Source organism: Petromyzon marinus, chromosome 56 (assembly GCF_048934315.1).
Source record: "Petromyzon marinus isolate PM22_M1 ecotype Great Lakes invasive population chromosome 56, UKy_Petmar_22M1.pri1.0, whole genome shotgun sequence".
Classification (NCBI taxonomy): domain Eukaryota; kingdom Metazoa; phylum Chordata; class Hyperoartia; order Petromyzontiformes; family Petromyzontidae; genus Petromyzon; species Petromyzon marinus.
Window position 1 is genome coordinate 5934838 of NC_133722.1, and position 15763 is coordinate 5950600.

Consider the following 15763-nt stretch of genomic DNA (forward strand, 5'->3'; position numbering starts at 1 on the left):
TCCACCCTTTCCTCCTACTCCCCTCTTTTGTACGAAGCAGCTTCCCGGCCTGTTTTGATTTCACCCGCAGGGGCTGTCTGTATTGCCTCTCCTGCTGACGCACGGGCCAAAAATAGCGGCAGCCTCCCTCCCTCCCTTAGTCCCCCCCACCACCACGGCCCCACCCACCACCACCACCACGGCTCCACCCGCCCCGTGCAGCCCCACGGCCAAATCCCTCCCGAACGCGAACCACCCCCTCACCCTCACCCAGCTCTCTTACCCCCCCCCACCCTCACCACCACCCTCACCACCGCCCCCACCACACTCCTCCTCACCTAGCCCCGAGAGGTCTCCTCCTACGCCCCCCCGCCTCCGTGCTGCGTCAATACCGCTTGGCCTGCACTGTCAAGCGCTGAGTAGACTTTGTCCTCCGTGACTAACGCTGCCTCTTATTTAATTAAATGCCCGCCTGTTTTCGTCTATTTTTGGTCTTCGGTTGCCGTGTGTTTTTTTTTGTTTAGCCCTCCCCCGTTCCTGTTGTTTTCTTTTCAAACCCCGTGGTGGTTGTGGTGGTTGGTTGTGGTTGGTTGGTTGTGGTGTTTGGTTGGTGGTTGTGGCAGAGGCTGACATCATCGCAGTTTTTCTCCTGTACCACCCCCCCTCCTCTCACTCTTCGTGGCACACGGGCGATCAAAGGTGCAGACATTGTTCCCCAGGGTTTACAAGTGCGCGTGTGAGGAGTGTGCGAGCGAGCGGTGGTGTTGGCCCGTGTGGAGAGCGGTCGTGCTTTGTTAGCAGTGCTGCCGTACGACCCAGGCAATCGGCTTCGATTCCCACTCACGGCCACCAACACCAGTGACGATTATCTGAACCGGTCCTGGGCCCCCCCTAGCTCAAATGAGTACCTGGTGCGGTGTGTAAAAACATCGCCACCTAGAGAGACAAAGGCGGCCGGGCGTGGTGCTGGCCACCCACCCCCTTGTGTGCCGTGCCGGCCTTCATAGATGCTCGCTAACATCACTTGCCCCAACAGTCTGTGAAATGCTATTCGGGAATCTTTTTCCTTATGTCTGTGAGCACACTCTACTAGTCATCTCGGTCAGTCAACCCCATGGCAACCAGGGTCTATCCCGTGAACTCGCTGCCAGCGAGCATTCGACACTTTACGTGGCCTTGAAGCGCACTTAGCCTGGCACAAGCCGCCGTGGTGACTTCACCGACGCTTCGTGGCAAACTGCGGCTGCTGTTGTCGTCGTTGGACACACACACTGCCCTTCGCGTCACAGGCGCCACGCGTGTGCACGCACGCCTGTCTGTGCGTTCCGGCGACTCTGAGGTTGGTGGGTTGGTGTGGGTGGCCGTGCGATTGTTACTGAACGGTCGAGAAACTCGCCCGCGCGGGGCAGACCAGCGAGTCGGTTTCACGTGCAGCTATCTGCGCGTGGTTGAAATGGGTCGATCTCGTCTGTGCACTGGTGGGGATTTTCCCCAGACGTTCCATTCTCCTCCTGCATAGGAAATTACCCAGCATCAGGGCTGTTGCAAAGGAAGCCCCCCCACCCCCCCTTTAAAATGGAAACGTAAGTCATCGGTTTTTGTGGTCACACGATAATCGTTTATTATAATTATCATCATTACTGTATTATTAGTACCGACTAGTGACTTATTCTGCTTGGTCTCTCCGGATTATGTCACACTGCACAGGAGGCAAATTAAACTATGAACTAAACTAATTTTATTTTATCGGATAGTAATAATAATTAACATTTATTTGTAAGGCTTTCACTGATCTCTGTAGATATTTTTCAGAAGCGACCTGGCCATCACACATGATAGCTCAACGAAGTGGCTTATCGCGCACAAATTTTTAGAAGCCAAATATTCTAAACGCACGTTAATCCCAAATGTGGAGGGAACAACCAGAGGCCCCGGAGAAAAATCCACGCGACCACAGCGACAGACACGCAAACTCAAAATATACAGCAGGCGTCATGGTCGAGGATCGAACCCACGATCTCCTCCTGCACACCAGTCCCTTCTTGCTGTGAGAAAGAAGGGCCCTTACCACAATGGGAACCGCTGGATAGGGTTTTGCCCTTTCCGGCTATAAAACAGGAGGGGTGAAGGTGTTCAAAGACCTTTTGCAAGGAATCGAGTCTGAAATTCTGGTGCGAAAGAAAATTAAATAAAAATACATGTATTAACCACAGGTACTTTGATGCAAACATTCGCACATTTCTGGCACTAAAACAGGAGGGGTGAAGGTATTCAAGGACCAAATAGATGCCTTTCATAAGGAATGAAGTCTTTATTATCCACAGATAATTTTGTTGAACGTGCAAACAAATATGTCCATCACAAGTACGTGTGGTTATTGCAGACTTGGTTCCTTGCGAAAGGTAATCTATTAGGTGTTTGAACATCTTAACACAACTCCTGTTTTCTTGCCGGAAAGGGTAAAACCCTATTATTACTTTTCATACTTTGATACTGGCAAAAAAATTTCCTACGTAGGCGCGCCCTTCCCAGCAACGCCGGGCAACACACACCTCGGTGCGAATCGCGTTTGGTGTTACGTATAAACGCAGGGAGAGCGACTCCCCCCCCCCCCTCACTAACCCCCGCCCCCCACTCGATCGGTAAGCCAGGCCGACCCTGCTAGGAAGTCGTCAGCGGTCATCATAGGCACCCTTGCCGTGGAAATGTGAGATTTCCACCGCCGGTTCAGGCCCCGCTGAACAGGAGCAAAGGCGCCTGCCTGTCCCCGTAGCGTTGAGACGGCAACAAGTTGTTTCCGCGGGACCCTTTTGTGCCGGTGTCAAAAAATGACGGAGAATCAGAATGTGCGTTTACCCTGCCTGGCGATAGAACAGGAGTCGCGAAGATGTTCGAGCACCAAATGCAGACGCCCCCGTTGCAAGGCGCACCGGGTTCCGCGTTGACCACGCACGTTGTACTCGTGGCTCCAAGAAATAATAAAACGCAAAGAGAGGGGCGCACGAGCGTCTTGGTCGCGGCGGCTCGACCGAGCGAGTTGAGGTTGTCACGATTGTGGAGTCTCACATTGGAGTACTGGTGGAGGCGGCGATGGTGGGGGGTGCTGGACGAGTGGGGGGGGGGTGGTGGTGCTGAGATCCGGCCAAAGAATCTCACACGGCGAGTATTTTATTTGAAAAATGTTTGTGTGTGTGTGTGTATATATACAGTAAAACCTTGGACTGAAAAACCGAGTGTTTTGCAAGACGAGCAAAAATGTTAAATAAATATTAATTTGATAAACGAGCGATGTCTTGCAATACGAGTAGTACGTTTACGCTTTGTCTGCCGAGCATCACGTGATCACAACTGATATACGAGCGCTTTGATATACGAGTGCTTTGGATTACAAACACGTTTCCGGAACGAATTATGCTCGCAATCCAAGGTTTTACTGTATATATACAGTGAGGGGAAAAAAGTATTTGATCCCCTGCTGATTTTGTACGTTTGCCCACTGACAAAGAAATTATCAGTCTATAATTTTAATAGTAGGTTTATTTGAACAGTGAGAGACAGAATAACAACAAAAAAATCCAGAAAAACGCATGTCAAAAATTTTATAAATTGATTTGCATTTTAATGAGGGAAATAAGTATATGACCCCTCTGCAAAACATGACTTAGTACTTGGTGGCAACACCCTTCTTGGCAATCACAGAGGTCAGACGTTTCGTGTAGTTGACCACCAGGTTTGCACACATCTCAGGAGGGATTTTGTCCCACTTCTCTTTGCAGATCTTCTCCAAGTCATTAAGGTTTTCGACGCTGATGTTTGGCAACTCGAACCTTCAGCTCCCTCCACAGATTTTCTATGGGATTAAGGTCTGGAGACTGGCTAGGCCACTCCACGACCTTAATGTGCTTCTTCTTGAGCCACTCCTTTGTTGCCTTGGCCGTGTGTTTTGGGTCATTGTCATGCTGGAATACCCATCCACGACCCATTTTCAATGCCCTGGCTGAGGGAAGGAGGTTCTCACCCAAAATTTGATGGTACATGGCCCCGTCCATCGTCCCTTTGATGCGGTGAAGTTGTCCTGTCCCCTTAGCAGAAAAACACCCCCAAAGCATAATGTTTCCACCTCCATGTTTGTCGGTGGGAATGGTGTTCTTGGGGTCATAGGCAGCATTCCTCCTCCTCCAAGTACGGCGAGTTGAGTTGATGCCAAAGAGCTCCATTTTGGTCTCATCTGACCACAACACTTTCACCCAGTTGTCCTCTGAATCATTCAGATGTTCATTGGCAAACTTCAGATGGGCATGTATATGTGCTTTCTTGAGCAGGGGGACCTTGCGGGTGCTACAGGATTTCAGTCCTTCACGGCGTAGTGTGTTACCAATTGTTTTCTTGGTGACTATGGTCCCAGCTGCCTTGAGATCATTGACAAGTTCCTCCCGTGTAGTTCTGGGCTGATTCCTCACCGTTTTCATGATCATTGCAACTCCACGACGTGAGATCTTGCATGGAGCCCCAGGCCGGGGGAGATTTGACAGTTCTTTTGTTTTTCTTCCATTTGCGAATAATCGCACCAACTGTTGTCACCTTCTCACCAAGCTGCTTGGCAATGGTCTTGTAGCCCATTCCAGCCTTGTGTAGCTCTACAATCTTGTCCCTGACATCCTTGGAGAGCTCTTTGGTCTTGGCCATGGTGGAGAGTTTGGAATCTGATTGATTGTTTGATTGCTTCTGTGGACAGGTGCCTTTTATACAGGTAACGAGCTGAGATTAGGAGCACTCCCTTTAAAAGTGTGCTCCTAATCTCAGCTCGTTACCTGTATAAAAGACACCTGGGAGCCAGAAATCTTTCTGATTGAGAAGGGGTCAAATACTTATTTCCCTCATTAAAATGCAAATCAATTTATAACATTTTTGACATGTGTTTTTCTGGATTTTGTTGTTGTTATTCTGTCTCTCACTGTTCAAATAAACCTACCATTAAAATTATAGACTGATCATTTCTTTGTCAGTGGGCAAACGTACAAAATCAGCAGGGGATCAAATACTTTTTTCCCTCACTGTAGTTGGACCGTTGAATATTGTTATGCAGGAAATGTCACAGAATGCACGCTGTGTTCGGATTCGTCGCAGCTAAACGGGCGCCAGGCACTCTTCGGAATTGCATACAGCCACGCTGCCATTGGTTGAGACGAGGCCCACGTGGGCTTTGTGACAGCAATGTTGACGGAAAGTATCCTGTGCAGTAATGCGGTGGTTGTGTTTTCTGCTGGTGTATTAACGTGCGCAGAGATTTAATGAAGCGCACGCGGTCGCAATTGCTATTCGTTGTGGTAGATGGGAGGTGCAACGATCATATAACGTCTCTATCTTTTAAATTTCGATTGAAAGCTTTCGTGACTGCAGGGATTCATATTCTTGGTTCTTTCGGTAAAGTCACGTAGAAGGGAAACAATAAAATAATAAAATATAAAACAATAAAATTCTCACGACGTTTCGACTGCAACACGAGCAATCATCATCAGGTGTGAAAACCACACCCAAGAACATTTATTGTTTCCCCTCTACGTGACTACCGAAAGAACCAAGAATATGTCCCTATCTTTATTCGTGTTGGATTCTTTTTTTTTCCCCCTTCGTTCATTATCTGCGATGCGTGGAATTTGTGCGAAACTCCCCTATTTGTGGAGATAAATTAGGGTACATTCTGTTCCGTGTTTACATTTTTCCGGGCGGTGCGGTGCCTTAAAAAAAGAGGATCACTGGAAGCATTTGCAAAGACGAGGATTGAGTGTCGTAGGGACGTTGCCACCGACGCACTTTGTGGGCATGGCTGTTTGTGCCGTCACCTGCTGCTGCGCTGGATCTCAAATCGTGAACATCACGACGAATTCTCATTTCTTATCGGACAACGACGCAGCTGTTTTAACGCCGGTGCTCGGGCAACATGAATCCTGTGGCCGAATTTTTTTGCCACGGAGTCATCTCGCCATTCTGAATGACACTTGCTTGACGGTGTGCTTCCTGGTCTTCGTGCCTTTTGCGAATGCATCAATTATAAATTCCTGCTTCGGGCCTGTTACCTGCAATTTCAATAATGCACGAACGAAAACATTAATTCTTTGAATATTTATGTATTTCATCCCCTTGCAAGACCGAAAGCGGAATGCGTGGAACACGTAGATCGGAGACACCGCTCGAGTTAGGAGACGCCCGATAGACCGTGAAGAAAAGTACGTGTGGTTTGGGCAGCACCTGCCACGGTCAGAAGGGACGATGGCAGCCGGTGGTCGATACGAATGGCATGGGGTGGCAGCCGCAGTAGAGAACGTGCCCGTGAGGACGTCGGCCACGGAGACGGAGCGACGAGATTGGCTGGCGTCTGCGCGCGGGAGCTAATCGGATTTGCTGCGTCGCAGAACCGTGATGGGTATGCTGGTTGTGCATGTTGAACTTTTTTTCGCACCGTCCGTGGCCAACCATGCCAATCGGAAGTGCAGGGGAAGGACAACAAACGAAACACAAAAAGCAGTTCTGAAGAAATCAGTTTGTCAATTTAGAAGATGTAAAAGTCCGTCGCTCACAGTGGCTTCCGAACATCGGAAGGAAGAGCGTCGCAGATTCATAGACGGTGAAGACTCGCGGAGGAGGGGGGAGAGGAGGCCTCTATTCAGCAGCGGACAGATCATGGCTGACGACGACTACGACCCTTGCCGAGAGTGAGCCGGGCGGTCGGCGCTGTCCGCGCGTGGCCACGGCGGTGCGGCCGCGAGTCGGAGCGCGCCGGCGACCGTGCCAACGAGAAGCCCGGACCGAGCACGGTCAGCCCGGAGCCTCGTGACGCCGTAGTGAATAGCGTCAAGGACTTTTTGAAAGTCACCTCCTCCCCCGGGGAGGGGTCACGTGCTGGGTGACGACGGATGGGGGGGGGGGGTCATTCGTTACTCCCTCAACGTTTGACCTCGTTCTGGACGTTAACTCCCACAGGTTCCTGATGTTGCCGACTGCCAAGGGTATACATTCATACCGAAACATTTATTCGCTTTGCGATCAAACCAGCCAGTTGGCCCAAGGAGTTTGCGATTTTTCCCGCCGCGGCTTGCACACAGTGGCCCTTTGCCGTCGATTTACGAGGCATAGCGCGCCCGCGAGCCGTTAACCCCGTGCACTTTTATTTACTGACCTTCCCCCCCCCCTCTTATCTCTTGCTTTCTGCTTTCAAGTTTAATTTTTATGATCGGTTGTAAAAAAAAAACCCCAAGAACACAACGGTCAGAAAATTGACGTGCTAGTGTTTTTTCTTCTTCAAACTTGAGCCCACCAGCCACCCCCCCCCCCCCCACCGTGGAGTCTCGTGACACTGAATAAATAAAGTCCACCAAACATCCCCCCCCCCGTGTGTAGTCCATTAAATATCAACGAGCGGCCGAGTTTGTCTGTTGCGCCGTTGCTCTGCTTGGTTCGTCCCCTCTGCTGATCGGTTCGCTCTGTGGTGCATCTGCGCGTGCACGTCGCCTTTCGCGACCAACAATATCGCGCGAATATCAACGTGTCTTTAAACCCGCCGCCCGCCCGGCACGGCCGATAAGGTGAGGTTTGTCACCGAAGCAAAACGTGCCAATTAGTTACTTACTTCAGCACACTGGCGTGTTGGAGGGTAAAGCCACTTACAAGATTTTGCAATTTGAGTACTGCGACGTTTCGCCGGTGATTAAAAACCAGCTTGATGAAGCTAATTGGCCGTCGGGTGGCGGTGGGCTAGCGACGCGTTTATGTTTACGCGATCTAAACCCCCCCAAAAAAAATCTTTATTACAAGACGCTAATTTTTGCGACCGAGGCCGCGCGCTTCCCAGCAGCGCCGAGCAAACGCACACCTCCGTGCCAATCTCGTTTGGTGTTGTGTATGAATGCAAGGAGAGCGACCAACCCCCCCCCCCCTCACCTCCAGTCCCGACTCTGCAAAGACGTCCACAGCGCTCATCATAGGCACAGACCCGTGGGCCCCCTTGCCACGGAAATGTGAGATTTCCACCGCCCGTTCAGGCCTCGCTTAACAGAAGCAAGCCATAATATCGGTTTTTTTGGGTTAGATTACGTAAATATAAATGTGTCGTTAAACCCGCCACCACCCGATGCAGCCAATTAGTAAAAGTTTGTCACGTAAACAGAACGTGCCAATTCGTTACTAGTACAGCACACCGGTTGTGTGTTGGAGAGCAAATCCACAACATTTAAATCTGAGAACCAGCAAGCCGCCTGTCCGTAGCGTGAAATCAACACAAAAAGCATACGGTGCAATTGTTATCGGCCAAACGTCCCATTGGTGAAAGATGAGACCGCAAATGGCTTACACAGCAGCAACATCGCCCCTCCTCCGTCCCCACCACCACTCCTACGAAAAGCTTGGCAGGACCCTCTTGAAAAAAGAGTCTTGAGACTCGGTGAGGCTTTTCTGGGGAGGCCAACGTGGGGGCCATTCTGTATGTTTAGATGTACATGTGTTGAACTTCTTTCGCACCGTACATAACCAACCGTGCTAATCGGAGGTGCGCGGTGTATGTACGCGTGTTGAACTTCTTTCGTACTACGTAGCCAACCGTGCTGATCGGAGGCGCGGTGTATGTACGCGTGTTGAATTTCTTTCGCACTGTACGTAGCCAACCGTGCTGATTGGAGGGCCGGTGTATCTACCTGTGTTGAACTTCTTTCGCACCGTACATAGCAAACCGCGCTCATCAGTGGTGCGGAGTAAGACGAGCGTGTGGGGCCCAACGCCGCTCGTGACGGCGGATTGAAGCCGTTCAACGAAACTCTCCCGGGCGAGGCTGCCGATGTTCCTTCTCGTAATTGCAGCCACGCAAGTTTTTTTTTTTTACCGACGCGCGACCTAAACTGAGCGCGTGTAATTTTAGCTGCCACCAGGCCGTCTGTCCCGTGGCGAAAATAAAAAAAATGCCAGCGCTTTATTTATACCGAAAAAACGTGCCGTATTTAACCAGGGCAGGTGTTGCGAAGCTACACGGGGCCTATTGATATGCTGCTGGACTTGCCTAACGGGTGTGCGATCTAAAAATAGGCAGAATGTCTCTCTCTCTCTCTCTCAAATGTTTCGCAACTATAAAACAGCCAGACAATGTTACTGGCGTTGGCCACGCATCCCCGGTGCTGAAAAACGACCTGCACATTCACCCGATTTGGAAGTTAGACCCAGCGACGTCACCCCCCCTACTGCGATAAACCTGGCAGGATCCTCGTTCAAAAGAGTCTTGAGGCTCGGTGCGGTTGTCCTGGACAAACAAGTGTAATAATAATAATAATGGTATTATTAACCCCTTTCCAAGACATCTGTAAGTTGCAGGGTGGGTGTCCCGTTCACCCCGAAATCTCGGAACGCGCAAGCGGTTCGGCGTTAATTTTATTTGGAGAGGCGTAAGTGACGCCGTCGTTTTTAAAGACGTTGGTGCTCACCGCGGAGAACCGTAGCGACACGACCGCCGCACTCTCCGATAGCCGGTGCCAAACTGTGCCAACCGCCCACCCGCCGCATGGCCTTGTGGGAGCCTCGGGTATATCTTGCGACCAGAAGACGTGCCGATGAAGTTATTTTTTTTTCCTTCCGACTCCGTTCCCGATGACGTCCCACATATACGTCGTCGGAAACTTGGAAAGGGTTAAGAAAGCTGTTGAGTTACCGTCATCTTTATTGGCATCATCGCCAACCCCATGAAAGTCGCGGAGAGGGGTTCAGCATCCACCGAACCCGCCGCACACAGTGAACGTCAACCTTTGTTTGATGCATCAATTAAAAATGCCCATTCCTGCCATAGAAATGTGGAATTTCCACTGAGTGCCTCGGAAACCCGCAGTGGGGCACTAAGCCCCACCCCCGACACTGCTCGTAAAGCGGGCGGGGTTTTTGAGTTTGCGGCACGCGTACTGTACGCGAACATTTATATTTTTTGTTGAAATGAAAAAAATGTTTTTTGATAATTCGTTACCGTTTGAGAAGGGCACGCGGCATATCGGAGCGCGCCGGGGTGTGGCGCGCACACCTTTCGTGTCGGTCGCTGCCAGGGCTGAGGTTGGCGGATCGCCGCAGGCTGGGAGCAGTAGGAGTTACCGCCACCGCGGGCCACGCGTGCACAGGCAGGCCCGTGGCGGCCCCTGGCCTCGCTCTTGCCGCCCCATCTGGGCGACCCAAGATGAGGTTTGCGCTGGGGCCCTCGCTAGAATACGACGGGGGCGTCGGCGCACGGCCCGAAACGGCGGCACACAGCACCGAGACTCCGCGTATCGCTCGCTACGCCGCGTACCGCTGCCGACGCCGCGTACCGCTCGCTCCAAACGCGTGCTGTTGATTCTAAATGCGGAGGGGAAAACCGGATGACCCGGAGAAGAATCCACACGACCACGGGGAGAACATTCAAACTGCAACTATACAGGCGCCAGGGTCAGGATCGAACCCACAACCTCCTGCTTTACAAGGCGAGGGAGTTAACATCTCATAGCGACCGTGGTGCCGATATGTGGTGGTCACTGACACACTCCGCATATGTGGCCTACCCGGAGCGTGTCCGTGACCACCTCCGAAAGTCAGATTTGACGTTGAGTGTTAAAATCTTTTCTACATTTCGATTTAAAGCTTTCGTGACTGCAAGGATTCATCTTCTTTGGTTCTTTCGGTAAAGTCGCGTAGAATGAGAATAAAATAATAAAATAAAATAAGACAAAATTCTCATGACGTTTCGGCCAAAACACAAGTAGCCTTCATCAGGTGAAAGAACAGAACTGTCGGGACGACAGTGCTTCAATGAGCGTTGCTAAGATTCGTAGCGTCTTTTAAGCTCGGTGAGAGGCGTGAAACGTCTTGACAAATGAGTGTACGTATCAAAGCAGGAGAATTTAGCATTGAAATAGCTGAGGGATTAGCTTGTGACAGAAATAGCTATGTTAAAGTCAAAGTTTACCTATCAACAGAGGCATTTAGTATATGGACGCTAAAAGCCTCCAACTACCCAACTATCATACAGTAAACCGATGTGAAAAAACCAAGTCTATATTACATCACTATAATAAATGTATTTAATATATTCTTCAATAATCTGGGCTATTAATCACAAAGCAACTGGGTATACAATACACTATATGAGTGTCTTTTAAGCTCGGTGAGAGGCATGAAACGTCTTGGGGTGAAGAAAACCGCCATTTTTCGCCATATGGCATTGTGATATATAACGACTTGTTGTGTTGCTCAGCTGATTGGAGAGTATATAGAGTTTATTGATAACATTGTGGTAGTATATATTTTAGTTTTTTTATTGGTTTACTATGTGGTTTTCATTATATTGTGGAGTGTATACCCAGTTGCTTTGTGATTAATAGCTCAGCTTATTGAAGAATATATTAAGTACATTTATTATATTGATGTAATATAGACTTGGTTTTTTCACATCGGTTTACTGTATGATAGTTGGGTAGTTGGAGGCCTTTAGCGTCCATATACTAAATGCCTCTGTTGATAGGTAAACTTTGACTTTAACATAGCTATTTCTGTCACAAGCTGATCCCTCAGCTTTTCAATGCTGAATTCTCCTGCTTTGATACGGAATCTCCTTTGTCAAGACGTTTCACGCCTCTCACCGAGCTTAAAAGACGCTACGAATCTTAGCAACGCTCATTGAAGCACTGTCGTCCCGACAGTTCTGTTCTTTCACCTGATGAAGGCTACTTGTGTTGTGACCGAAACGTCGTGAGAATTTTATTGCCTTATTTTATTTTATTATTTTATTCTCATTCTACGTGACTTTACCGAAAGAACCAAAGAAGATCTCTTCTACATATTGTTTTATTCGTACAAATCAACCCTGCAGATATTTGCGGTGAATATCTTCAAATGCCTGTTTGACGAATTGAAACCTCACCAGTTTTGATGGCTTTTAATGTTTGGAACAACCAACCCAGCCGGAGGGGGGGGGGGGTGGCGCGTGGTGCATCTTGTTAACAACTTTTTAGAACGTTGTTTTATATATAGATATACTTTTGTTCTTGAGCGTTGTGCGTCTCGTAAAATTGCAGCAGCAGCGCAGGCTGCGTGTTGTTGTCGTTATATGGCCATGGGATTTGGTGGCAACAAAGCCATAAAGCGCGCGCGCACACACGCACAACGAATACAGCAATCGCCGCGCTGAAATGAGTTAACGACCGAGAACCTTCGCTCGGCACCGTCGGCAGCTCTCGTTGCATCGCCGGTGCGTGCATTACCGTGCCAAGAGAAGTGTGTGTGTCTGTGTGAGTGTGTGTGAGGCTGGGTTGTGTGAGGAGCTCACAAATCCTTGAAAGATTTGGACAAAGTCCCATCGGTGAGCTCCTCCGGCAGGCAAGGCTGCGTTGGCTGGGTCATGTCGCCCGCAAGCCCAGCCACCGCATGACCAAACAGCTTTTGTTCGGCCGGATCGAGGGGGCTAAACGGGCACGGCACGGGATAGAGAAGAGATGGAGTGTTGTGGTTCAGGAAGACGTGGAGCTGAGTGGACTTGCCGATGGCTGGTACCAGCGGTGTCAAGATCGGCCTCTGTGGAGGAGGCTCGTGAAGGACGCTACTGGGCAGTTGGAGGCAGTCGCCCTCCAACTGCCCACGGGGGGCGGAGGAGCGACGCTCACAACAACGAGCGGAGCGCCGGGTGGTTAAAGCACAGCAGGTTGGCACAGTAGGGGGCACAGGTGGTGCACCAGCCAGTCATCTCAAAGTCAGTCGACCTGTGGCATCTGGGTCTACCCCGTGACCTGCCAGCGGGCGTTCGACACTTCACGTGGCCTCAAGGTGCACATAGCCTGGCACAAGCGTCGTGGTGACGTCACCGCCACTTAGTGGCGAATTGCGGTTGTTGTGTGTGTGTGTGGGGAGCGGTGGTGTAGCGGTTAGTTGGCTGCTCTACGAATCTGGCGACCCGGGTTCGATTCCCGTGCACGGCCAACACCAGTGACGATTATCTGAGCCGGTCCTGGGCCTCCCCCAGGTCGACTCAGCCTCAAATGAGTACCTGGCGCGGTGTGTAAACATCGCTATTTAGGGAGACAAAGGCGGCCGGGCGTGGTGCTGGCCACCCACCACCTCGTGTACCATTCCGGCCTTCATAGGTGCTCGCTAACAGCACTTGCCCCAACAGTCTGATGAGGCTATACGGGTGATCTTTGTCTTTGTGTGTGTGTGTGCGCGCGCGAGAGTGTATGCGTGTGTGAGCCAGAGGGGGTGGCGGGTGTGGGGGAAGTATGCTTGCCCACCAACTCCCACACTGCGCGTGTGTGTGTGTGACCGCCACGCCGAGGAGAGAGCTAATTTTATCTGCCACTCCCACCCACCCCCCCCTGTGCTATTTCAGTCTGGACGCTGGTGGTGGTATACAGTGCACAACACGCAGGCACGGCGGCTGCCTCTCTCTCTCTCTCTGCGTGAGCCGTCGTTTTTTTTTACTTACACGGATGACTTGCACCCCTCTGCCATCGCACTTTGCCTGCGTGTTTCTCTCCAGCGTCTCTCTCCCGTGTCTCTCTCCTGCGTCTCCTCCGTCTCGTCCGCGCAGCGCTGTCCACCTCGTTCAGAGCGCGCGCGCGCGCTCGTCCGGCGATTAGCCCCGACACCGAGAGACAAAACTGAGTGGGGAGGGTGGTAGTGGTGGTGGTTGTGGTTCTCCCTCTCTATCGATCTCGTCCTCCTCGGGCGACGTTCGTAAAGTCGTCGTCGTCCTTGAAGCAAGGCGGGCAAAGTTTCGTTGCTGCTGCTGCTGCGTTACGACAAGAGCGCTGGGCATGTTCTAACGCGCGCGCGCGGCTGCCCTGGATTTTTCTTCGCGGCCGTGGGAGGCCCCTTTGAAATGACAACTAAATGACAGCGACGACGACAGGGAGAATATCGGCGACAACGTCAACAATCGAGGAACTTATTATTACTCTCATCATAATCGGTGGCGGATGCTCAGGTGGTGTCGCGGCCCCCTCCCCTCCCCGTCTCTTCGCGGCCGCACAGACGGACGAATGCTCGGCGGCACCGCAGAGAGTAGGAGAGCGCTGTCGAGAGGAAGAAGAAGACTCGTGTAGCGCAGCGGTCGTCTTCTCCACGTTGACTTCGTTTGTTTGCAGTCACCGGCTCGCGAGCAACCACCCCACCACCACCAACCTCATTTAGCCTGGAGATTAACGTGGTCCGAGACCAAAACGATCCTCCGCCACTGCCGCGTGATTTTCCGCCTTCTTCGGAGACTTTTTCTATCATTCTGCGGCGTGGTTCTGCTGCTTCTACTTCTTCGCTCGCCTGCTGACCCGGACGAAGAAATCGTTTCAACCTTTTTTTTTGTTGCTTATTTTTGTTTGTTTATTTTCGTTGTTTCTTTTTTTTGTGGACGTTGACGGGTGGTGGTGGTGGTCGCGGTGGTGGCGGTGCGTGTTTGCTGGACCGCTCTTCAAGACGCAAAGGGGACACGCGTAGAATTAAAGGCTCCGGGCTGAGCGAAGGAGCTGGGGCGGTAGGGAGGGAGGGAGGGAGGAGGAGGACTTGAGAGCGTTGCCGACGAAGACGGCCCCCCACCCCCCACCGGGACCCCACCGATGTTGTCTCTGCTGGGGCCAGGCTCCATGATGCTGCAGACGATTTACGAGTCCGAATCGCATTTCCCTCCAGACGGAGCGTCGGGACGGGAGCAGCCGCTGGACCTCGTGTCGCCGCGCAGGCCCGGGGTCCTCACGTCCACAGGTGAGGCGCCAGCGTGACACGCAACGCACGTGCACACGCGCACACAACAACAACAACAACCACCACCACCACGACGGCTCGCCATTTAGCCACTAAGTGGCGGGGATATCAACACGGCGCTCGTGCCAGGCTAGGTGCACTTTTAAGGCCACGTGAAAGTGTCGAACGCCGGCTGGCAGGAGGAGGTCACGGGGCAGACCCAGGTGCCCATGGGTTGGCTGAATGAGATGACTGGCCGATGCACCACGTGTACATACACACACGCACTTGTACACGCACGCACGCACGCGCGTGTGTATAAAACAAAGACAAAGATTCCCCACCCCCCCCTCTGGATAGCCTTAACACACTGTTGGGGCAAGTGCTGTTAGCGAGGAGCACCTATGAAGGCCGGGCAGGACACACGAGGGGGTTGGGTGGCCAGCACCACGCCCCCCGGGCCGCCTTTGTCTCCCCAGTGACGACGTTTACACACCGCACCAGGCACTCAATTGAGGATGAGTCGATCTAGAGGGGGGCCCCATGACCGGTTCAGATCAATCGTCACCGGTGTTGGGCGTGAGCGGTCGTTTCAGACTGTGCCTGTGGCGGTGTCGTCTCGACGGCTGTTTAACCAACAAATGCACCCACACGGTCTTGCTCTGGACAATGTTTCCCCTCGCCCCCCCCCTCCCGAGGCACGCTGAGAATGATTGGTAAGCAGCCTTACATTTTGGGATCTTGGGTATTTCCACCGAGAGCTGAGAGTTATTATAATAATTCACCGCTGCTCCTGCCTTGCCCCCGTGGCTCGCGGAGCCGGCAGTCGGTCGTTAGTGTGCACGCACGGGCTTGTGGCTGCAGCGCCGTCGTGATATAAGAATAGCTTTTACCCTTTCTGGCAATAAAACAGGTGTGTTAAGATGTTAGCACACCAAACTCAAATCTCTTGCAAGGAATCATGTCCGCATTAACCACATATGCTTGTGGTGAACACGCGATTAAAAACATGCTCTGGTAGTATATGATGCATTGCCTTTGAACCTGATTGGTCCACACCAGA

At 51.5% G+C, this 15763-nt stretch overlaps 1 protein-coding gene and 1 long non-coding RNA gene across 7 annotated transcripts in view; one reads left to right on the forward strand and one right to left on the reverse strand.

The window, feature by feature from the left end:
* The window catches only part of LOC116954711 (histone deacetylase 4-like), a 253867-nt gene that overhangs the window by 151475 nt on the left and 86629 nt on the right, over positions 1–15763 (forward strand). For 2 of the 6 annotated variants that reach the window (XM_076052508.1, XM_032975422.2), the window contains one exon: positions 14650–14721. In XM_076052508.1, the coding sequence (XP_075908623.1) occupies positions 14650–14721 (72 nt within the window). Of the gene's footprint in view, positions 1–13350; positions 14722–15763 lie in introns of those variants that run through there. The other 4 variants (XM_032975419.2, XM_032975420.2, XM_032975418.2 and 1 more) reach the window with 3 other exon arrangements.
* LOC142905653 (uncharacterized) lies at positions 3573–13563 on the reverse strand. Its single transcript, XR_012929685.1, has 2 exons — positions 13451–13563; positions 3573–6056 (listed from the first exon to the last, which is right to left on the reverse strand). It is a non-coding gene; the product is annotated as an uncharacterized LOC142905653 (long non-coding RNA).